Raw genomic sequence first — 24,705 nt, forward strand, 5'->3', positions numbered from 1 at the left:
GTCCCCTTGACTTGTCCGGACTTGTCCGACCTGCCTAGCTCCTTTTCCACCTATCCACTCCACCCTCTCCTCCCTGACCTATCACCTTCATCTCCTCCCCCACTCACCCATTGTACTCTATGCTACTCTCTCCCCACCCCCACCCTCCCCTAGCTTATCTCTCCACGCTTCAGGCTCTCTGCCTTTATTCCTCTCTGCCCGAAACGTCGATTTTGCTGCTCGTCGGATGCTGCCTGAATTGCTGTGCTCTTCCAGCACCACTGATCCAGAATTTGACAGAAACAGGTTGAGTGGCTCTCCATTGCTGCTTTTTATCCTCCACCACTGCCCTTCTCATATCAGTTATTTCTCTTTATGAAACTGCTGTCACTCCACTCTTACATTGTTTCAGAAGCTGCTGTCTCCACTGTCTGTTGTACACTTCCATCCTCTCTTTTGCTAGGAATGTTTGAGCAAGTTGAACCTGTATCCATTGCAGGTGAGGAGATTAAGAGGTGACTTTATTGAAACATACAGCAATCTGAGGGCACGTGACAGTGTGGATTCTGAGAGAATCCTTCCCCTCATGGGAGTTGCTAGAACTGGGAACACAGTTTAAAAATTGAGCATCTTCCATTTAAGACAGTGATGAGATTTGCTTTTTATCTGTGGATGATTAGTTTGTAAAATTCTCTTCTCCAGGGAGCAGAGGCAACTGTGTAATCACATATCGTCATGGCTGATAAATTTAAAGCAAAGAAAACTGCTTGATTGTACATGCTTCCTTCTGATCCTGTCTAGCTGCTCAGAATATACTCTGCTAGCACAGTGACTTGCCAGTAGCTTAGTAATTGGTGTTCCAGAACAGTTACAACACTGACATCTGCTTGACAATGTAGAAAATTGCCCTGGTATCTTTGTGCATAAAAAGCTGGACAAATCCAACCCAGCCAGTTACCACATAATGGTCAACTCTCCATCATCAACAAATTGATTGAAGAGGTTATTGACATTGCTATCAAGCAGCATTTCCAAAGGAATAACTTGCTCACTGATGCTACGTTTGAATTCTGGCAGGGCCACTCGGCTCCTGACCTTATTAAAGACTTGGTCCAAACATAACCTCCAGATTTGAAGTTATCCTTGACATCAGAGTTGCCTTTGACCAAGAATGGCGTCAAGGAGCCTTAGTAAAATTGAAATCAATGGCAGTTGGGGAAGAGATCTCTACTGGTTCATGTCATTATGAGCTGAAAATGTGTTGCTGGAAAAGCGCAGCAGGTCAGGCAGCATCCAGGGAACAGGAGAATCGACGTTTCGGGCATAAGCCCTTCTTCAGGAAAGGCTTATGCCCGAAACATCGATTCTCCTGTTCCCTGGATGCTGCCTGACTTGCTGCGCTTTTTCAGCAACACATTTTCAGCTCTGATCTTCAGCATCTGCAGACCTCACTTTCTCCTCATGTCATTATGAGGACAATGGAAGATGGTTATCATGTCAATTCAAAGATATCACTATAGGGGTTCTTAGCGTAGTATCCGAGGCTGATCCATCTTCTTTTGTTTCCGGAATGACCTTCCCTTTATCATAAGATCAAAAGTGGGGGTGGTTGCTGATGAGTACTCAATGGTCATCATAATTCATAAATCCTCAGATATTGAAGCTGGTTATGCCCATAGGCAGCAAAATCTGGACAGCAACATCCAGGTTTGTAAGTAGCTGATAAGTGGAAAGTAATAGCCACGTGTCAGGCAATGTTCCAGTCCAACAAGAGATAATCAAACTATCTATCCTTGATGTTCCATAACATTATTGTTGCTGGATTCTTCACTATCAACATCCTGAGGGCTATCCTTAATCAGAAACTGATCTTAACCAGCTTGTGTACGTTGCGTAGCTATACGTGCAGACCAGAGGCTAGGAATTCGGCAAAGACTAACTTGTCCCTACACATTAAGTCCTTCAGGAAGGCCCCACCAACCTCTGCAGGGTAATTAGGGATGACAAATAAATGTTAGCTAAGCCAAGGACACATACATATCACGTGTAAAAATGGAAAAAAAAAGTTCTCATTTTTAAAATAGAATCCAAAAGCTGGATCCAAGGAATCTGGCAGCAAACTACAGATTACCTGGGATAACCCAAAGGAGCTGGAGGCTTATATTCAGAAACTCAACACTGCAGCGGAGCGCCTTACCACAGAAAACAGAAAATTGAGGAAATGTCACACTGACTTCCGTGATAAGGTAAGAATATAAATTATGGCATAGGAAACATTGTTTAGACAATCACATTCATTCTTGCACATACACATATATTATTACATAAATAAAGGCTAGAAATACCCTTTATTTTGAAACAAAATGTCATTTAGTCATGAAGCAACCTGACAGGTCTATAGTTTGCAAACACTGGACAATTAACTACTTGATTACATCAGCAGGTACTTGTTACAACCCTGTGCCTACTTGTTTGAAAATGGTTCATATTGAGATCTTGTTGGGAACTTGCAAAGTAACTGTGGATCCACCCACCTCCAACCTGGAACCCAATCTTGATTGAAAATTTATTCTTCTCTGTCGCCCTTGTTTATAGCACTGAACTTAACTTAAAACTTCAACATATTGTTTAAAGTATAAGTTGTTGTTGACAAATTATTTCATTGGTATGGCTATTGATTAGGGATGCTTTATTTTTATAGGTTGTAGCACTTATGAGTATTGATCTACTTCGCCAACAGCAGCGATGGAAAGATGGACTGCAAGAGCTGAGATTTGTTTTCTCTACTCTTGAGTCACAGGTATTTTACCTAAATGTTTATTGCATTATAACTAGAACTTAAGACATTTATATTCATAAATGTAATGGGCTCACAGTTGTTTAATTCTGAGAGACATAGGAAATTTGTTTATGTATTAATTATGTAATTACAGCTTACTACTCTGTAAAAATTAATGGAAAATTAAATGGGTAGTCAATATTTTGGTAATAATATACAATACTGTATATTCATACAGTATTCAAGGGGCACTGAACCACTGACCTAATATTTATCAGGAGGGAATCGTGAGGGACATGATGTACATGTGTTTGGAAAGGCAAGGACTGATTAGGGAAGTCAACATGGCTTTGTGCGTGGGAAATAATGTCTCTCAAACTTGATTGAGGTTTTTGAAGATGTAACAGAGAGGATTGATAAGGGCGGAGCAGTAGATGTGATCTATCCGGACTTCAGTAAGGCACTCGACAAGGTTCCCAATGAGAGACTGGTTAGCAAGGTTTGATCTCACGGAATGCCATTTGGATACAGAACTAGCTCAAAGGTAGAAGATAGGGGGTGGTGGTGGAGGGTTGATTTTCAGACTGAGGCCTGTGACCAGTGGAGTGCCACAAGGATCTGGGTCCATGACTTTTTATCATTTATATAAATGATTTGGATGTGAGTATAAGAGGTATAGTTAGTAAATTTGCAGATGACACCAAAATTGGAGTTGTAGTGGACAGCGAAGAAGGTTACCTCAGATTGCAACGGATTCTTGATCAGATGGGCCAATGGGCTGAGAAGTGGCAGATGGAGTTTAATTTAGATAAGTTGAGGTGCTGCATTTTGGGAAAGCAAATCTTAGCAGGACTTATACACTTAATGGTAAGGTCTTAGGGAGTGTTGCTGAACAAAGAGACCTTGAAGTGCAGGTTCATAACTCCGTGAAATTGGAGTTGCAGGTAGATAGGAGAGTGAAGTAGGCGTTTGGTATGCTTTCCTTTATTGGACAGAACATTGAGTACAGGAGTTGAGAGGTCATGTTGCGGCTGTACAGGACATTGGTTAGGCCACTGTTGGAATATTGCTTGCAATTCTGGTCTCCTTCCTATCGGAAAGATGTTGTGAAACTTGAAAGGGTTCAGAAAAGATTTACAAGGATGTTGCCAGGGTTGGAGGATTTGAGCTATAAGGAGAGGCTGAACAGGCTGGGGCTGTTTTCCCTAGAGCATCAGAGGCTGAGGGGTGACCTTATATAAGTTTATAAAATCATGAGGGGCATGGATAGGATAAATAGACAAAATCTTTTCCCTGGGGTCGGGGAGTCCAGAACTCGAGGGCATAGGTTTAGGGTGAGGGGGAGAGATATAAAAGAGACCCAAGGGGAAACTTTTTCACACAGAGGGTGGTACGTGTATGGAATGAGCTGCCAGAGGAAGTGGTAGAGGCTGGTACAATTGCAACATTTAAACGGCATCTGGATGGGCATATGAATAGTAAGAGTTTGGAGGGATATGGACCGGGTGCTGGCAGGTGGGACTAGATTGTGTTGGGATATCTGGTTGGCATGGGCGAGTTAGACCAAAGGGTCTGTTTCTGTGCTGTACATCACTATAACTCTATGGCTCTATGTTGCAAGGCTGCCTAATGCTACTCCTTTATCCATACTTCAACCTGTGATGCCCTCATCCATGAATGAATTGAAAGAAAAATTCCATCTCCTGCTCGTTTATTTTCACTGTTGCTCCTTTGGTCATTCTTGGTCATCTTACACCTGTCAATTTACCTATCACAGTGTAGTTAGCACTACCATAACATACAAGAGCAGAATTAGGTCATTTGACTCATCGAGTCTGCTCTGCCATTCAGTTATGGCTGATATGTGTCTCAACCGCATTCTCTTGCCTTCTTCCTGGGGAGCAGTGGCAGGTGCTGACAATACATCCATCAGAATTAGAGCAGGACCCAAGTCACAGTTGAGATTGAGCAGACGGGGTCAGGGAGAGCGATGAGTAGTTTGAGACAAAAGGCAAAGTGATGGCTTTCAGCTTTCTCACCTGTCACTTCTCAATACCAAGTACACTGAATGCCTTTGAAAAAGAGAAAACCCTCTCCAACATCAGAAGTCGGCAAGAAAATTAAATGTGGTTTTGCCTTTAGGGCTCCCCAAGTGTTGTTGGAATACCAGAGGTAGTGAGATGAATTCCTTAACTAGCCATTAATTGTCCATTTATAAGCTTCAGTTAGTGTTGGTATGGGAAGGCTATCCACGAGCGTTTCCTCCTTGTTACTTAAGTTTACAGATGGTGGTGCAGTAAATAAGGAGGAAAGCCTCAAACTACAGGTATGTACAGGTTCATCAGATTGGCTGAACAGTGGCAAATGGAATGTACTTTTGAGAAGTGTGCGTGATGCAATTTGGCGAACTAACAAGGCAAGGCAGTACATATTAAATGATAGGACTCTGGGCAGTATGGAGGATCAAAGGGATCTTGATGTCCGCATGTCCAGAGATCCTTGAAGAGAGCAGGATAGGTAGATAAGGTGGTTAAGATGGTATATGGGGTACTTGTCTTCATTAGTCATTGAATGTAAGAGAAAATAATATTATGGTGGAGTTGTATGTATCATTTGTTAAGTCACAGCTGAAGTGCTGTGTCCTGTTCTGGTCACCACATTATTAGGAAGAATGTGATTGCGCTAGAGAGGGTGCAGAAAAGATTTAGATTTTTTTTTTTAGATTACTTACAGCGTGGAAACAGGCCCTTCGGCCCAACAAGTCCACACCGACCCTCCGAAGCGCAACCCTCCCATACCCCTACATTTACCCCTTACCTAACACTACGGGCAATTTAGCATGGCCAATTCACCTGACCTGCACATCTTTGGACTGTGGGAGGAAACCGGAGCACCCGGAGTAAACCCACGCAGACACGGGGAGAATGTGCAAACTCCACACAGTCAGCTGCCTGAGTCGGGAATTGAACCCGGGCCTCTGGAACTGTGAGGCAGCAGTGCTAACCACTGTGCCACCGTGCCAGTGTATTGCCTGGGCTGGCATGAAGGTAGGCGAGCTGGGCTGTGGTTATTTCCCTTGGAGCAGAGAAGGTCGAAATGGGTGGAGTCTGATTGAGGTGTACAAAGTTCTGAGGGACATAGGGTAAATGGGGAGAAATGTTTCCCCTCAGTAAATGTGTCAGTAATGTCGGTCACAGTTTTAAGGTAAGGAGCAGAAGGTTTAGAGGGGATTTGAAGCAAAGTTTTTTAACTAGAGGGTTGCGGGTAACTGGAACTCACTGCTTAAAAGGATGCTCGAGGTGGAAACCCTCAAAACATTTAAGAACTATTTAGATGAGCACTTGAAATGCCATACAATACTAGGCTACAGGTGAAGTGCAAGAAAATGGGATTTTTTGTTATTCGTTCATGTGATGTAGGTGTCGCTGGATGGGCCAGTATTTATTGCCCATCTCAGGTTGCCCAGAGGGCAGTTAAGAGTCAGCTGTATTGCTGTGGGTCTGGAGTCATATGTTGGCCAGACCAGGTAAGAAATGCAGATTTTCTTCACTGAGAAATCATTTCTGACGCTTAATGCTGGTTCCGTGGTTTCTGTTAGGCTAACTTTTTATTAAATTGAAATTTCACTATTTGCCATGGTGGCAAGTGAACCCTTGTCCCTAGAATACAGCAGAACCTCGACTATCCGAAGGACATGGGCGGGGAGTATTTTGTTTGTTTAATTGAATTCCGGATAATTGAATGCTGGATAACATAGTTTAGCAAAGCATCGGGACTATGCGATCTTGCCGGACAATCTAATACTCGGAGAATTGAATGCTGGATAATCGTGGTTCCTCTGTATTATTATTGATCCGATGACATTGCTGCTATGCCACTGCTTCCTCTTTAGTGGACGATGTTTGATGACCGGCATAGGCATGATGGAACAAAGGACCTGTTTTCATGCTGTTTGAAAAAACACTCTGACTTGATCAAGGCGGAGGTAGAAAGGTGGTGAGGTTCTGAGTCTGCCCTCTCTCTCGCCGATTAAATTCATTCTCCTTCATCCAAACTCACTTCTGGCGATAATACTAAATTCTATCCTGTATCTCCCAAATGTCTGAGATGCTGGGACAGTTGGGTGATACAGAGATTTTGGGTATCAGGGCATCTGAAACATAGCTGGGTAAGTTGTAGTATAATTTCACCATGACGTATTTGAATGGCAGAACAAGCTTTCGGGGTTGAATGACTTGTTCCCATTCCTATAATAGCTATGTGTTAGTTGGAGGTTATTTTATATTTACATTTTTTTTTCAAGGGCTTTCATTCTGGTGATATGAAGGCATGGCGACAGCACTGGAACCATCAGTTGTACAAAGCACTGGAACATCAATATCAGATGGGCTTGGAAGCCTTGAATGAAAACCTTCCTGAAATTGTTGTTGAGTTGACATTCAAGTAAGAAATTGAAATATATCATGCAATATATTGCTTAATGTTTATTTTATGGGGATAATCCAGTTTATTGAATAACCATACTATTCCAATTGCAATTTGTAACTGATTGATTGTTCTGAAAATATCAAGGTAAATTTGATAATTATCAAAATAAAAACTTAATGCCTCTTTCACCAAAAGTCTGTCTCGCAATTTTGGATCAATGACTCTATCAAGTGCTTCAAATTGGAATTTTAATAACAATACAGACAACAGTGGTTAGCATTGCTCCCTCACAGTGCAGGGATCTGGGTTTGATTCCTGCTTCGGGCGACTGTCTGTGTAGAGTTTGCACATCCTCTCCATGTCTGCGTGGATTTCCTCCGTGTGCTCAGGTTTCCTCCCCCAATCCAAAGATGTGCAGTTTAGGGGAATTGGCCATGCTAAATTGTCCATAATGTAGGTTATTAGTCAAAGGTAAATGTATCAGAATGTTAAAAATCACACAACACCAGGTTATAGTCCAACAGGTTCAATTGGAAGTACACTAGCTTTCGGAGCGACGCTCCTTCGTCAGGTGATAATGGAGGGCTCGATCCCTCCACTATCACCTGATGAAGGAGCATCGCTCCGAAAGCTAGTGTGCTTCCAATTAAACATGTTGGACTATAACCTGGTGTTGTGTGATTTTTAACTTTGTACACCCAGTCCAACACCGGCATCTCCAAATCATGTATCAGAATGGGTCTGGATGGGTTACTCTTCGAAGGGTTGGTGTGGACTTTGGCCTTGGGCCAAAGGGCCTGTTTCCACACTGCAGGGATTATAATAAAGAATTGTGGGCCCTTGTGGTGCAGTAATAGTGTCCCTACTTCTAATCAAGGAGGCCCAGATTCAAGGCCCACCTCCCGAGGTGTGTCAAGACATCTCTGAATAGGTTGATTAAAAATACCCATAAGAAATAGAAAGAGTTGGCCATTCAGCTCCTCAAATCTGCTTTGTCATTCAGTAAGAGCATAGCTCATCTGATTGGGAATGGTGTACAGTTGTATCTGGCATATGGATGTGCCTGGGACCTGGATGGGGGTGGGGCTAAGGGGACAGGGTCCTTTCCTCCTAAGGGGGTGTGTACCTGAATGTTAGGCACGCCACTACCTATCTTGGCTCTCTCTATCCTCTTGTAGACCATCTTTTCCTGCAACGAGACAAAGGGAGAGATTGAATGAGATGAAAGCTGCCAGCAAAATTCTAGTGCTGGTGCCAGTGGAGCAAATGTGATGAGGTTTTAAGTGAGTGAGTAGGCGGTGTAGACATGCAGAATTAGTAGTGTGGAGGTTTGGGTGAGAGCAAGTGAATGAGGGATCATGTTGCAGGCAATAGTGAGAAAGGTGGAGCATGAGCCTTGGCAGGAAGTAGGTGGATAAAGGAATTCTGGGCACTGTTGCTTAGTTTGCAGATGACACAAAGAAAGCTGGAAGCACACATAGAATTGAAGAGGTGGGGAGGCTGCAGAAGGACTGGTTTAGAATAGGCAAAGAAGTAGCCCATGAAATATAATGGGGGGGAATGTGTGAGGTTATGCACTTTGGTAGGAGGAATAGAGACATAGACTATTTTCTGACTGGGGCATGGCTTCAAATATCTTAATCACAAAGAGACATGGGAGTCCCCATTCAGGATTCTCTTAAGGTTAACATTCAGGTTCAGTTGGCAGTTAGGAAGGCAAATGCGATATTGGTATTTATTTAAAGAGAGCTAGAATACAAGAACAGGGATTTACTGATGAGGCTGTAAAAGGGTCTGGTCTGACCACTATTGGAATATTATGAGCAGTTTTGGGCTCCATATTTAAGGAAGGATGTGCTGGCTTTGGAGCGGATCTGGAGGATATTAACAAGAATGATCTGCGTTAAAGGGCACGCCATATGAGGAGCGGTTGAGGATTCTAGGTCTGTACTCATTAGAGTTTAAAGGATAAGAGAGGATCTGATTGAAACTTGTAGAATACTGACAGGTTTGGATAGAGTGGATGTGGCAAAGATGTTACCATGAGTAGGAGGGACTTGGATTCAAGGGCTTAGCCTCAGAGTGAAAACACAACCATTTAGAACTGAGCTGAGGAGGAATTTCTTTAGCCAGAGGATGGTTAATTTGTAGAACTCATTGTCACAAAAGGCTGTAGAGCCAAGTAATTGAATGCATCTAGGGCAGAGGTAGATTCGTTCTTGATTAGTAAGAGGATCAAGGGTATGGGGAGAAGACAGGAGAACGGAGTTGATAAATATATCAGTCACGATTGAATAATGGAGCAGACCTGATGGGCTGAATGGCTAAATTCTGCTCTTATATGTTATGGTCTGACATGTGTATAGTAGCAATGATAAAGAGCAAAAGGTAGATGAGCATTGACATTCTTGCAGCATTGATGTGCATTCCTCCTGACTATGGAAATAATACTGACTCAGGTGGCAACCTCAGATCAGGCTGACACAGTCTGAGGGTCATCGTCATTTTGCTGGTCCTGCAGGAAAAAGATAGCCCTCTTCTACATTGCTCAGTTTATCAGGACCTCCGGGTCTCTCTCTGCCTCATGTCTGGGGCAAATGAAACACTCCATGCAGGGCAGCTGCACACTGGCAGCACTGTATTGGGTACACAGCTGGATTATTATCATGGCACTGGTGCCAGGGATCCTGGATGTCCTGGTAAGGGTAGGTACTTCCGCCTATGCTGACTCGGAGGATACAGTGAGTGTGGTACCATTGAGGTGTGGAGTATAATTAGTGAGTGAGCTTTGGATGAGAGCATAAGAAAACCTGCTTGGCCCCGTGGATAAGAACTTTCCATGAAACTCACCAAAATTGCTGCATGCCTGATTTCTGGCAGAAATCAATTCTCTGTTTCTGTATGGCTGAATCCTTGACAAAGTCCTGGGCAGCATTAGGTCTGTGCAACCCATCCAACTGCAGAGTTAGGGCCAATCTATGTGTGCAATCTTCTGTACATTTTGATTAGTTCTAATTAAGTGACTGTGGGTAGCATATTGTCAATTTGATATTTTGTAAGCTCTATTGAATTACATTGTTTGCGATTACAATTTTTGTCTCTTATTTTCTATGCAGACAAGGAAGGCTGCAGTTTAAACCACCATTTGAAGAACTGCGGGCAAAATACTACAGAGAAATGAAGAGGTTTATTTCTATTCCAAACCAATTCAAGGGTACATGTGAACCAGGAGAAGACCCCATTTTTGTTGTCATGATAGAGAGGAATGCAAAAGGTTTTGTTACTGTTTTCCGTAAAGCAGAAGATCTATTCAAACGCCTGGCAGCAGCATTGGAGAAGTTTCAAGTAAAGCAGTTTATTATCTTCTTCACCAAACTAATTTAGATTTTTAGTTTGAGAAATACTATTGTATCTTATTGAATCAAACAGTAATATGGCAAAGGAAGGAGTCATATGGCTCATCATGCTTATGCTGCTTCTTTCCTTGAAAAGATATTGTCTTTGTGCTGGAGATATTATTGCACTGGCATTTTAACCTTGGATCAAATAGGTTTCTGAACATGATTAAGCTGGATCAGCCCATGAATCTGGTTAATGAAAGAAATGGAATCAATTTGCAGGAAAAAAGTTTGTAAGACGGCATCAGATCTTGGCTTTGGTTTTTCTCTGGTTGTGTTTCATTGGAAGAACATTTGGCACATGTAAGACAAAGAGGTAGTAGAGGGGTTGTGATAGTCCTCGTTTTAGAAAATGTTGCTGGGGCAGTGTAGGCATGAGAATCAGGAGGGAGGAAAGAAAGGTCTTTGGGATTTCCAGAGATAATTGGGGTTGGAGGATGGGGGTAGGGGAGGAGAGGGAGAGAGGGGTGAGGGGGGTGGTGGAGTTGTAACAAACATTACATTGGCCAGACAGGCAGAAAACTAGCCACCAGGATACAGGAGCCCCAACTAGCCACCAACATACATGCTGAAAATGTGTTGCTGGAAAAGCGCAGCAGGTCAGGCAGCATTCAAGAAGCAGGAGAATCGAAAGAAGGGCTCATGCCCGAAACGTCGATTCTCCTGCTCCTTGGATGCTGCCTGATCTGCTGGGCTTTTCCAGCAACACATTTTCAGCTCTGATCTCCAGCATCTGCAGTCCTCACTTTCTCCCACCAAAATACATGACCAACTATCACTAGTAACCATATACACAGATGAATTAAGGACGCCAGTTCAACTGGGCCAATACATTCATCCTGGGACAGGCTAACAGGGAATTCCCAGAGACCTGACATTCAAACTGGAACTCCATTAACAAACATATCAATTTGGACCCCACTTACCAACCTCTCAGAAAAAGAATCGCAAGTGATATCACTCACCACAACAGACCAAGACACAAAAATAGCAAGTGGGACAAAACACCAGCACTTCATTGGAGGCTCACTGACGATATTACCTAGCATGGCGACAAAATGTCTGAGAACAAATCTACCAGTTCAGTGAGCAAACTTGCAACTTGATCCACAGCTGTGCTACAAATCTTCTCTAAAATCAGATGGTCTTAATGTTATTGATTAAAAGGTACATAAACTTCTTACAGTTGTTCAGAAAGTGGAGGGATCATTGTAGAAGGCCTCAATAGTTGTACTTGGAACAAAATTAATATTAAAATTAATTGTTTCAAACCTAAAGAAGAATGACAAACAATCCTAAAATATAACATTAACCTACTTGGTACTGTATTATAGATAGTTTAAGATAATTGCAGGAAACACTAGCCAGAAAGTTCAATTCAAAGTAATCAAGTTTGCATATAACAGAATGTTATACTTCCTAGTTATTTTAGTTTGTCACATTTTTTATTGATTTTGTTTTATTGAAAATGAATACAATAAATCACAAGTAGTTCATTGGAGCTATTAACTGTAATAATTAGAAATAGATTTTTTTTCTCCATTTAAAGGAATGGATTGTACTTGGACAAGTAGATGTCGAGGCATTAATTGAGGAACATCTCCACACTGTAAATGACTGGGAGAAGAATTTTAAGGCTCTCAAAGGACGAGGGAAGGAATCTGAAAAGCTTCCAAGGTTGAATTTAATTTATTTATATGTATGCCTTTTATTTTGAAAAGCATTTGGCATGACAATGAAAAGGTTAATTTAGCAGGAAATGATTAAAGTGTTCTTAGGTTTCTTTATTAAATATTTGTTGATGTCATATTTGAGTGAGTGATAAATCTCATAGTCAGCCATATGCGGTATCATATTAGTTGGATTCAATAGAGTGTCCCAAAATGCTCAGAATCTACACCCTATTCAGTAGCATTTGCGGCTCAGTGGTGCCCATTGCACAAAGATTTAAATTGGATTCCAGTTGTGCCTCAGCTGGTGAATCCCTTTAATACTCTTAAATCCCATGAAAGGGTTGAGGTAGTCAGCAGTGATGTTGAGGGATGAATGCTTCATGGGGCAATGTTAAAAATCACACACCAGGTTATAGTCCAACAGGTTTATTTGGAAGCACTAGTTTTCGGAGTGCTGTTCCTTCATCAGGTGATTATGATCATGGGACAATGTCATCATCAGCTCCCTCAGCCCCTGTAACTGAAATATCATCTATACAGCAAAACCCTCTGATCAAGTCTGCTCCCTCATGGGCACAAGTGGGGATTCTTGAGGTGGAGTTCTACTGGTAACGCCAAGATTACCACAGATATCTTATCCAAATGTGTGCCCAGAAACAGCATCTCTCCGGCTCATCTCCAGCCACAAGTGAGCACCCTTGCTGGAACAGACCCGGGCAGAAGATGTATTGCTAGTGGTCTAACTTGTGTGACTTTGAGATGAGCATTGTATTTGGTTATTAAGATCAAATTTAATGCCAAAGTTGATGATTGGATCCAGACCTGCGGCCTCCATCAAATTTGCGAGAGGGTGGGACTATGTTAGAAAGTCGACACAATGCAACATTGCTGGCATGCCTCCCCCTCAACACAGTGAACATTTGACTCAGAGTTGCTATTTTCATGACTCTTCTGTTATCCTGTGCCCTGGTTCTGAGCAAAACATTGTTGATCTTATCTCATTCCCATTGTCATGATGAGAGCCACAGGATTATTTGTACAGGAGAAATGAATATAAGCAAGATTATAATTTTTCTTACTTATTTTTCCTATGTGACCAAAATGGAAATTTTGTTTAAAAAATGCAAATCTTACAGTGTCATCAAAGTGGATTGTATTACAATTAACTGTAACCCAGTGAAAGCTATGATTGATGACCATATTCAGATGCTATTTGATGCCTTACTTCAGTCATTAAGGAAGTCCATTCAAGGTAAGACATTTTTATTACGTGTGGTACAGTTAGTGTTAATTTTAATGCTTACTTGGTAATACAGAGTTTGCACATTGTTCAAAAGGGAGACATGTTGCCGAAGCTTGTTGTCTTACACTCATCAGGGCAAACATAAGAATGCCATGATATTCTTGTTTTTACATGATCAGATTTGCTGAAAATGTTGCTTTGTTTATTCGTTAATGGGATGTGAGCATTAGTTGGAAGGCCTGCGTTTAATGCCCACTCCTAATTGACCTAGTTGAATGGCAATGAATTGCTTCGTGGGGTGAACATAATTATTTGTTGGATTATAGCTGAAATTTGGAATTAAATTATCATCGGTAGATCCCCAATTTATTTGTAAATATTATAAAACTGCATGTACCTAGGTTGTAGCAAAATGGTGTCATGTAAAATTCATAATATAACACCATTAGAACCACAAGATTAAATAATCTTTTCCTTTTGAATAATAATTTATTTAAAACAGTGACTGATGCAAGTTATATTTATTGTGTCATTCGAAACTTACTTTCCAATTGGAACGCCAGCTTTTATAAATACCTATATTAAAATGGTTACATTGGTGGTTCAGTGGTAGAATTGGCCCAGGTTTGATTCCTGGTTAATGCATGGCAACCATTGTTTTCCATTACTGCAGAGGGCAGTCTGTACTGGGTTATTCAGTATATTTAAGGCTGAGATAGACAGATTTTTAATCAGTAAGGGGTTCAGGGATGATTGGGAAAAGGCAGGAAAGTGGAGTTGAGGATTGTCAGTTAAGTCATGATCTCATTGAACGGTCGAGTAGATTAAATGGGATGAATGGCCTACTTTTGCTGTTGGATCCTGTGGTACAATGAAGAAAGAATAGTAAAATACTAAATTTTAAAACAGAGTAATTTAATTGTGTCATGATATTTTACAGCTGCTGCTCACTCATTTTGTTTTTAATTGTAATTATTTTGTACAGTGAATATCCATGAGATTGATAGTTTTGTGAGTGATGCAATGGAAATACTATCAACTCGACCTGAGACAGTTGAAGAAATTGGAGAGGCGAATTCAAAGCACACAGAAATTGCTTCAAAGAAACCTCATGTAAGAGCAGTTTGCAAATAAATGCAAAGCACAGATCCGTTAAACTGCTTATTTTTTTTATCTACTGTACACATTTTGACCATATTTAAGTTCAAGTTGTTCTGAATTGCATTTAGAGTAGCAGAATTAGTGAATGGTAGCCCTGTGAGTGTGAGATAACAGAGAGGAGATTGTCCTGACCCTTGTGGAGCATAGATCATTAACCTCTTTCTACACTGCTGCATGTCCCACTTCATCTGGGACACAGCACTGATTTGGGCTGTAATTTGTGCCTGGTACCGTGGAATCCTGTGGGGATGAGGTGATAAGAGGACTGCCTTCCTCTCCTCCAACCTGTCTGCTAGGAGCTCCAGTTTAGACTCCTCGAATTGAGGAGCAAACTTTCTTCCTTTGGGGCAAATGCCGAATGTTCAGGCTTGAACGCTCCACTACGAGGGTAGTTCCTGGCTTGCTGCATCTAAAGTTGTCTGCATTTGGACTTTATATTTTGTGCTCGAGGTGAGAAAGTTGAAAATTTTCATCAGTGGCGAGCACCTCTGCCTCTCTGGTTGCAATCCCCTGAGAAAGGTGTCCAAGAGCCTACTTTCATAATAATAGTAATGAGCAGGGGATTGCGTCAAAATAGTAATTTTGAGATATGATGGACAGGGTAGTGCCATGAATCTCAGCAAACAATTTAACTGCAAATGGGAACATTTTGTCCATGCTTCTTGGTATTCTTCAAACAGGACTTTCCAGTTTTTTAAATTTAAGTTCATTCTTGCTGTTGAATTCACCCATTCTAAATTACACTATCTTCTCCTTCCCTGCGCTCTTTGTTTCTGCATCCTTAGACCTGATTTGTTAAAGACAAATACGGTTCCCTGCTCACAGATTCAAGAAGCCTGCTTTTCTTTTCTGTGTTGTTATGGGTGCGTAGACTAAGCAAATTGCTTGGAACTTTAAACCTCAATGTGCAAAGATTATTCTAATGAATAGCAGATTCAGTTGGATGCCTTGCCAAGATAGTTATCACCCAGTTTTTAAAATCCATATTTATGTTAAGAATTAATAATGATTACTGCCCAAATGGTGCTTATTTAAAGCTTTTGTTGTTCATTTTTACCATTTCTTCACATTAAGGGCAATAGCTTTTTAAAAAATTAGATGAGCATAGGACTAGTTTATAATTGATCTATATTTATAATACTTTCTTTGCGTTACTATTAGATTTTTTGCACTTAGTTTGACTTCTATCTTTTCATTTCTTTAAGGTTTTACCCTTGTTTCAAGATGCTGAAGATAAAAACAAGCTGCTCCGCTCTGTAGCAGGTGGCGGTCTTGAAACTCTTAGCAGCCTCAGAGCGAAATGGGACAAATTTCAACTGATGATGGAGAGCCATCAACTAATGGTGAAAGAACAAGTAAGTACATTAGTTTTATGTCTTTAATTGCCACATAAAAGCCTGCATGAGCTTTGCCTGGTACTTTTCATGTAAATTGATTTGTAGGTGAACTTGAGATTTATGGATGGGAAGGCATAAATAATTATTTGTTTACTTTCTGCCTTGATTATTTGAATTTTTAAAATTCTTTTGTTTGGCTATCTTAGTGTGATCTATAGAGTCTGTCAATGTTAGCGTTCCTTGGTTGGGTTTCCATAGTTTTATGACAAAGAAAGCTCCTTTTTAAATTGATTCTTTGGATAAGAATTTTTTATATTTACGCTCACTGCATCTCGCTTCATGCTTGGTTATCTGTCACAGTGAAGTGGTACAGTGAAATAGAATATGTTGGAAATAATCAGCCATGACGACAGTATCTTTAGAGAGAAACCATTAGCTATTCAGGTTAATGCTCTTTATTACAATTGGAAAAAGTTAGATATGGATCAGATTTAATTAAGTACAAAAATAGGAAATGAGGAGAAGCGTGGGGAAGAGGGAAAAGTAAAATGGAAGACCTGTGATAGGGTGAAAGGCATTAAAAATTAAATGACAAAGGGATGACAGTACAACTCAAAAGGGGATGGGAATGGGACAGTTCAAAAATTAAAAATAAATCTAATGGAGGAGTAAATGGAAATAGCAGAATCATTGCTTGCAGCTGTTGTCTGAAAAGTGATAGTGTTCAAATTCAATTTTGCAGTTACTTTTGAGTTGTAAAGTGCCAACTAGAAAAATGAAGTGTTGACCTTATGTTTCCAATGAGCTTCACGAGAACACTGTACAAGGCAAGGATAGGTCAAAGTGGATTTGGGGCAGATAATATAAAAGACTTGACTAAACACTCGTAGACTGAATGAAGGTATTCCACAAAGTGGTATGTCAATCTTTCAAATGAAACGAACAAATACAGTCTCGTAAAACAAAAGAGGCACAAATAAGTTACTGTTTTACTCGGGTGGAGGGTTTGACCTGTCTTTTCTTTTCATAGCTGTGTGTTCCAGTCCTTTGGTTTTCCTTTAATGTTACGTTAGTTTTTTTTTGTTGCTGCTGACATTGGTTTCATTAATGTGATATTTATACTGCCGATCTCTGCTCCTCTTTGCCAACATTCCAGTCAATAATTGAACAAAAGATAAAAAATACTTAACGATATTCTACTGATCTTAATTCTCATTACTAAAATTCAGTTGTACTTGCAGCCAATCGATTTGTGATGGAGAAGAAAACATTTGTTTAGCACTTGAATTGGAAATATGAAGTTTGAATTATGAATCACAATAAATTTTAATATATGTAAACAAAGGGCAGGAAAAAACATTTGGTTCTATCTTAAAATGTTCTTATTTTTATGTACTGATTTTCCTACAGTCAACAAAACATTAAGCATGAAAAAATGATAATTATCCTTCATAACCTTAAAAAAACTGTTTTGCTCACATCATGCCAATAAGTATGGATATTATTTAGCATGTGTTTTTACTTCATTAATTTTAAGAAAGAAGTATTAAACTATGTTTAATTCCCATAAGCCTTCAACTGAATTTGTGTTTGCCTCTTTAGGTTGAAATTATGAAATCAAATGTTGAGTCTCGCATTAAGATGTACATCCAAAAGCTGGAGAAATTTGAAGCTCGCTGGAATCAGTTGAAGCCCAGTGATGATATTGTTGACAGTGGAAACGGGGAAACACTCAACAAATGTGTGGAATGTATTAAGGAGAAAAGAGTTGAATTTGATGAACTGGAAACAACAAGGAAGAAATTGATGTATGTTGTTATGACTGACAAGTTTTATTTTGTAATGTTACTTATCACATGATGCTGAAATTTGTAATACTTTATGAAATAATCTGAAAGCTGAGACAAGAAAACTTGATGACAAGATGCAGTTATTTGGTTCACCACACTCCCAAGAAATTAATTTTCAACTTGTATTTATAATTCTTACTCCACTGATTTCTTGTGCTTGAATCATACAGGGCTAGATATTTGGAAATGTCCATTTTTGGCACATAATTAATAGATAAATTATCAATTTGAACACCAAAATCTGTTTGGATTGACAACTTGAGATATATGCAAAATGTAGTAACTTTGTTAAGTTTGGAGGTCTTTAGAGTATACACCAAAATCACCCATAAACAAAACATTAGGGCATTCTTAATGTGAACATGAACAGAGTTTCAAGCAGTTTACAATTGTTAGCTTTCGTTTGCATTTTTTCTGCTCCTCATCTGCATTCTATGATTCATTGTGGATTCTTGGTTGCGATGCCTAGCTTGCGGGAATGAGTTTAGAAACCTATTTGACATTAGGCATCACTACTCAGTACAATATTATTCTGACAACTTTGTATGCCCTCCCAGGAGAAGTCACTGGAACTTGGCTTGATATTGAATTGTAAATTACTGAGTTCTCTCCCTTCCCCCTCCAGTACCTTCCCAAAGCTCCACTTCAGGTGAGAAGAGATAATTTGTTCCAAACAAGGAGTCACACTTGGAATCTTCCTGCTCTGTATGGCTCAGTAATATACCTTAGTGCATTTAGTTAATAACTTAGTGCAATAGCTGGTTAATTCATTATTCTTACACAGCTTGTTTCTATGTCATTTTTCAGTGAAGACTGTCAGCATTTTAAAGTAGTGGAACCTGAATTTGAATTGGCAGAGCGCCTGCGTAAGAATCTGGAACAGTATGAAAGCATGTGGTCATTATATGAGGACTTTACAAAAGGCTTACAAAATATGCTAAATGAGGACTGGATCTCCTTTAGGTAAGTCATATAAGTCCGTCTTAAATCGAATGAATTTATTTGCTGCATCTTCAAATTTTCAATTTTCTACAAAATGCCAAAGGATATTGTATAGATTTACTCTTTAACAATCTTTAACTTTGGGCTGAATCTTACACTGTCCTGGTGGTGGGTTTCAAGACAGGAGAAGCTTGACAAATCTATGTTCAGGGCAGCAAAGAGCTCAGTGGTTAGCACTGCTGTGTCACAGCGCCAGGGACCTGGGTTCAATTCATGCTTCAGGTGACTGTGCAAACTCCACTCAGACGTTCTCCCTGTGTCTGCATGGGTTTCCTCCAGGTGCTCCGGTTTCCTCCCTCAATCCACAGATGTGCGTGTCAGGTGAATTGGCCATACTAAATTGCCCATACTAAATTGCCCATAGTGTTAGTCAGGGGTAAATATAGGGTAGGGGAATGGGTCTGGGTGGTTCAGAGGGTCAGTGTGGACTTGTTGGGCCGAAGGGCCTGTTTCCATACTGTAGGGAATCTAATCTTTCGCATGGCCTTCCTGTCCACTTCTGACCTGTCAGATGTTTTATGGAGAGCAGTAGAGGCATTAAGTGTCTCCCCTGCAATTGGACTTAAAGGCATTTTAAAGTGGTCAATTAAAAGCCACAAGGGCCTCATCCCAAAACTGCATCTCAGGTACTACTTTACCAATAGCAGGGGAACCTCCAAACTAGTGCCCGAACTATTTTAGCTCCAAAATGTTGAACAAGGCTGGGAATGATCTTGTTTGTGGGTCTTCTGCCTGTTGGAGACACTCCCACAAGATTTTGTTTCTTCCTTTGCTGTTCTCCTTCTCTGTGCCTCTTGTACTTCCCTTTAAGTGGATGTTTGTGATGCTTAATTTGCAAAAATGTCATTTCTTTTTCCATAAACCTATGCAGAGTTCAGAAGACTGTTTAATGCAGGTTATCACCACCAGTATAATCCTGTTCAGCGTATACCAGCTTGATATCCTGACTCAGAGAAAGCTCTCCCCTTATCTTGGTGGCTAGTTCCAGTAATGATCTTCATCAGGGCTTGCCATCAGCCCCAAGAGTAGTTGATGTTTCTGCCTAGTGCTATTGGGATTAACCTCCTGAGGGAGGACTTCCTGTCCTTAAGAGTTCGAAATGCAGTCTTCAGCCAAATAATGGTCAGTTTTTTTTTCATTCATTTATGGGATGTGAATGTCACTGGCTAGACCGGCATTTATAGCCCATCCCAGTTAACAATCAACCACATTGCAGTGGAACTGGAGTCACATGTAGGCCAGACTGGCAGTGTATTTCTCTAAAGGGCATTAGTGAACCAGATGAGTTTTTCCGACAATCAACAATGGATTCATGGTCATCATTAGACTCTTAATTCCAGATTTTCATTGAATCCAAATTCCGCTATAGTGGAATTCAAACTCGGCTCCCCAGCACATTTCCTGGGTCTCTAGATTAATGGTTCAGTGATACTACTACTAAGCCATGGCCTCCTACTATGACATTCATCATTAAATAGTAGGAGGGCAGCTGTTTTTCTATGGGTGGACTCCTCATTGGCTTTTTAGTTGGTGCATGGAGATGTAGAGACAATGGTGCCTTGAGAAATCCACCCTTTGTTTTATTTATATAAAGCCTCTCCTGTTTTAGTAGGTGTATTAAGAAGTGGAAATGCAGTCTTCAGCCAAATAATGGTCAGTTTTTATTATTCATTCATGGGATTGAGTTTGGGATGCTGAGATGCAGTTTTGGGATGAGGCCCTTGTGGCCTTTAATTGACCACTTAAAGGCCTGTAAGTCCAATTGCATGGTAGTCACGGTTCTCCGTAAAACATCTGACAGGTAAGGACTGGGCAGGTAGGCTCCCTTAACCCACCAACCTTAGACCTTTACAGTTCTTACTGAAGGGTCACAACCAGATCATCAAGTCCTTAAAGCTGTTCTGAATATTGATGTGAAGCTGGTAATGCTAAAAATGGGTTAAGATAAAAAATCAATTTTCTCCCTCAAGATGAAATGCCCAGTTATGATGTGCACTATTTAGTAATGTCTGCCAAAAACTAATGGAACTACTTCAAGCTAGTGAACATGACTGACCAATAATTCTGCAAGATTGACTGATCGATAATTCTGCAGCATCTTAATTGTGTTGTCTCTTTGGCACATGAATGCATTTTTTAGGCGAAAACAGATCTGTTCATGAAATTTGATTTCAGTAAACAGCGAAAATCCTGAACTTCCATTGAAGAAAAACCAAATTTGATGTGATTCTTAATAAGCCGGTAACCCAGACTCAATCTCGAAGCTTGGATCCTGCACTAGTAAAAATGGCAGATCTTGCATGCTTTTAACAAAAAACAGGAAATCTTCGCATAACCCTTTCAATTCTAGAGCGTGTGCTCTCACAGGCCCCCTCCACTCCTTTCTCCTTTAGACCTGAAAGATCTGTCTAGCACCCTCTTTCTCACCATTCCCCCACCCCCCTCACTTCTCATAGATATTTGTTCCCCCTCCTCCTTCTTACAGTCACTCTCCCTCACTTGTCTCCCTTAACCCATTAACCTTGCACTTTTACAGTTCTCACTGAAGGGTCCCAACAGTTTTTCAATCTTGAAATAAGGGGCTAGTGGGAAAATGTTTGGGAACCTTAGTAGTAACCTTAATGATAAATTGGTGAAATTGCAGAATTTGGTTCCTAAGTCACCAGCAAAAATCCAGGATAAAAGATCTTGAAAGTTTACAAGGAAAGTTTGAAGGAGAGGGACAAGCTGAGTTACTCTTGCAGAGACCTGCAATGGAGAACAGGCTGTGGTTATACCTGTGTTATTACTGTTCTTAATCCAAACAGTGAAAAGGTAATTTGACTTAATCAGATAATGTAGATAGTTGAAAATGTGTTGCTGGAAAAGCGCAGCAGGTCAGGCAGCATGCGCTTTTCCAGAAACACATTTTCAGCTCTGATCTCCAGCATCTGCAGTCCTCACTTTCCCCTCTAATGTAGATAGTTACCTTGATCATTGTTCACTTTAAACATTCCTTTACTATAATCTTATCATAATAAAATCCATATGGTGAAACTTTTTCCATTGTTGAAATTAATTTGTAATAATTGAATGAAAGACCAGTTGTTACAATTGACATTTCAAGTATTTCTTTATAGTTTCCTTCACCATTTTCCTCTTCTGAAGATACTGATGCAGTGGTTCATAATTTGAGGACTTTCCGATACCTTTCCTGAGTAACCACTCTTGGTTGTTGATAGGTTATTCAACTATTATGGTTTACTGTGCTTAGATACCTACAAAGATGGATACCTTATTAAGTATGCATCTCCAAAATAGTATCTTCTGTTAAAGAACCTTCCTTCAAATTGTGTTTTCATGCTTCTGGACATTCATATCCCCTAGAATAATGTAATTTAAAAGCCCACATAGATGCCATTTAGCCCAAAGCACATTTGTCAAGAAGCTTTTGCTGGATGTTTGTTTTAATTTCCTGCTCGATTCCTTGCTTACTCAGCACAATACGAAGTATTTTGAAAATTCCCTCTGGATGGGAGATAAGTTCTTGGGGATACCATAACCTTATCTAATATCTATGCCTGAACTATATTTTGGGTTATTGGACAACATGCTAGTGTAGGACTGTTTCTGATTTTTATTCCTGAGGCTTTTGAGATTGTACACTTTCATAAAAGCACGCATCAGTCTGTATACAGCAACCTCCTGTGTTTGCTATGTAGCGTGCTTGAATAATACAACATAACTGTACTTGATAAAACATTGTTTTGCTGTGCTTTAAACAAAGAATGATAAATTTGATCGTGTATAAGAATGATCCAAGGTTTGTATTTCCTTCTTGAAGTGATTACACGCAAGTTTTGTTGTGCTAAATATACTTGTTATTTGTTTTGTAAAGTAAATATTAAGATAATGTTGAATTGTGACAGAAGTAGTTGCTGAGCCAAAGGTTTTACCTTAAGTTTGGAGAACTCAAGATTTGACAATGTGTGTTCCATTAATTGATTTTAGCATCGCATGTAAGTTAGCTGCTCTGATCTGATTTTTGTTATTATTAAAATTGCTGTATGTGCTACTTGAAGATTAATATTAATTACGTTTGATCTGTAACTGCAGATTTCTTTGATCTAATTTGTATGTTAATTTTACAGGGGTAAAATCTATATTTTTGAAGATTTTTTATTGATGTGGCATGATAAGCTGAGAAAGAGAAATGAACAAACAACAATAACTGTCAAACTGCAGAAAGATGTTGACACATACAAGGTGAATTGCTTTAAGTGTATTATCAGAACTAGAAAGAAGAGGGGATCCAGGGGCTAGATGAGTTAAAACTGACCTATCACCACTAGGACCAGATTTGAGGTAGGATAGTTAGGATGACTGTCTTCGAGTTTCATAGTTTCCTTACATGCAAAGTAGTTGGTCTTCCTCAATCCAGTTCTGCTGCGTTTGGATCCATTGTAACAACCTACTCCTCATTTGATAATCCCAAAACAGTGTCCAAAAAAGTGTTGGGATTGAACATTGCTTTGCATCTAGCCGTGTTAAATCTGACGTCGTGTGGATGATACTGAATCTGAGTAACCAAAACACAGCGTGTTCTTTCCCTGAGCAGTTAATATCCCTTGCCTAGATGAGAGAGCAATCCCAGCAAAGATTTTATAATGTAAATTGATTTTGTTTTCCGTGAAATTAACTGATTTTACTTGAATTTTGCTAAACTTTCTTACGTTCCCTCTAGAAGCCAATAATGTTTAAAAAGAAAATCAAACTTTGTTAATCTCTAAAAAGGATGTCATGACCAAGCTGCATGTTTTAAATGTTTTTCCCCTGTAACAAATGACTAAAAAAAAACCATTGACTAAATACAATTATTGTCGGTGACTTAAACTTTAAACTACAGAAAAGAATGTTTGTCTTTTCATACTTAGCGTAAGCCACACTTTCCACAGAGTTATGGTCCTTGCAACAAACAGTCTACAGTTGTTCCCAACTTCCAATTGCTTTCTGTTTCCCCTTTCTGCTGAGTTTTAACTTTGAGTGACTGACTCCACGCACTTCCCTTAGATTTCCAAAAGCTTTTTAAATCCACTACATGCAGAAAAGGCTGTACCAATGAATTTTCCGGGACACATCTCCTGAAATCCAGGTGGCCGTGGAACTTGTTTCTTCAGCCTGAAGCCTTCTCCCTATCTAGCAGGGGTTGTTCTCAAAGCCTTGCAGCATCTTCTCTCTGCTGATGACATGAAACTGTTGTTGCTTAGTTTCATTGATTTGTGCGGAAAACTATAACCTGATGTCAAATATTCACCATTGTCACATGAAATATATTAGCTTTGCATCTTGGAAGAAAATATGATTAGCTAGCCTTGACTCCAACTCTTTCATATTAAAAGTAAATGCACAGTTTACAGCTCAACAATTTTCAACTCAATACTTTCAATGCCTTTATGGACTTTGGGAGTCTCAAAGCCAACTCATTGTAATCTTCAAGTCTGCTGCCATTGTCTCTTTACAACATAGCCGAAAATGTGTTGCTGGAAAAGCGCAGGAGAATCGGCGTTTCGGGCATGAGCCCTTCTTCAGGAAAGAAGGGATCGGTGGGGATCCAAGATGGCGGCGACCCAGTAAGACTGAGTCTATAGTGCTCCTCCCAAGACTTGGGCACAGTGGGTCACCTACCCCCTACCAAGCTCACCAAATCATTTATAAATCATTTATAATAGTTTAGTAACTCAATTAGTTGTGTAATATTACATTTAAGCAACTTTATCCTAAGTTAAAATGACTAAAGGGAAGGGAGCCTGCAGCTCTCAGCAAGCAGGAACCCCTCCCCCACACTCTACAGCTGCAGCAGAGGCGTCCACAGCCAC

The 24,705-nt window shown here is 40.1% G+C and overlaps 1 protein-coding gene across 5 annotated transcripts in view; it reads left to right on the forward strand.

Annotated features, from left to right (window-relative positions):
- LOC122550689 (cytoplasmic dynein 2 heavy chain 1) overlaps positions 1-24,705 on the forward strand; it is a 555,979-nt gene that overhangs the window by 56,758 nt on the left and 474,516 nt on the right. For all 5 annotated transcript variants that reach the window (XM_043691809.1, XM_043691805.1, XM_043691808.1 and 2 more), the window contains exons 15-25: positions 2,064-2,225; positions 2,681-2,779; positions 7,062-7,201; positions 10,303-10,531; positions 12,134-12,261; positions 13,394-13,509; positions 14,486-14,613; positions 15,867-16,016; positions 17,601-17,806; positions 18,656-18,811; positions 22,981-23,095. In XM_043691809.1, coding sequence (XP_043547744.1) covers positions 2,064-2,225; positions 2,681-2,779; positions 7,062-7,201; positions 10,303-10,531; positions 12,134-12,261; positions 13,394-13,509; positions 14,486-14,613; positions 15,867-16,016; positions 17,601-17,806; positions 18,656-18,811; positions 22,981-23,095 — 1,629 coding nt within the window. The remainder of the gene's footprint in view (positions 1-2,063; positions 2,226-2,680; positions 2,780-7,061; positions 7,202-10,302; positions 10,532-12,133; positions 12,262-13,393; positions 13,510-14,485; positions 14,614-15,866; positions 16,017-17,600; positions 17,807-18,655; positions 18,812-22,980; positions 23,096-24,705) is intronic.

Source organism: Chiloscyllium plagiosum, chromosome 6 (assembly GCF_004010195.1).
Source record: "Chiloscyllium plagiosum isolate BGI_BamShark_2017 chromosome 6, ASM401019v2, whole genome shotgun sequence".
In the NCBI taxonomy this organism is placed as follows: Eukaryota; Metazoa; Chordata; class Chondrichthyes; order Orectolobiformes; family Hemiscylliidae; genus Chiloscyllium; species Chiloscyllium plagiosum.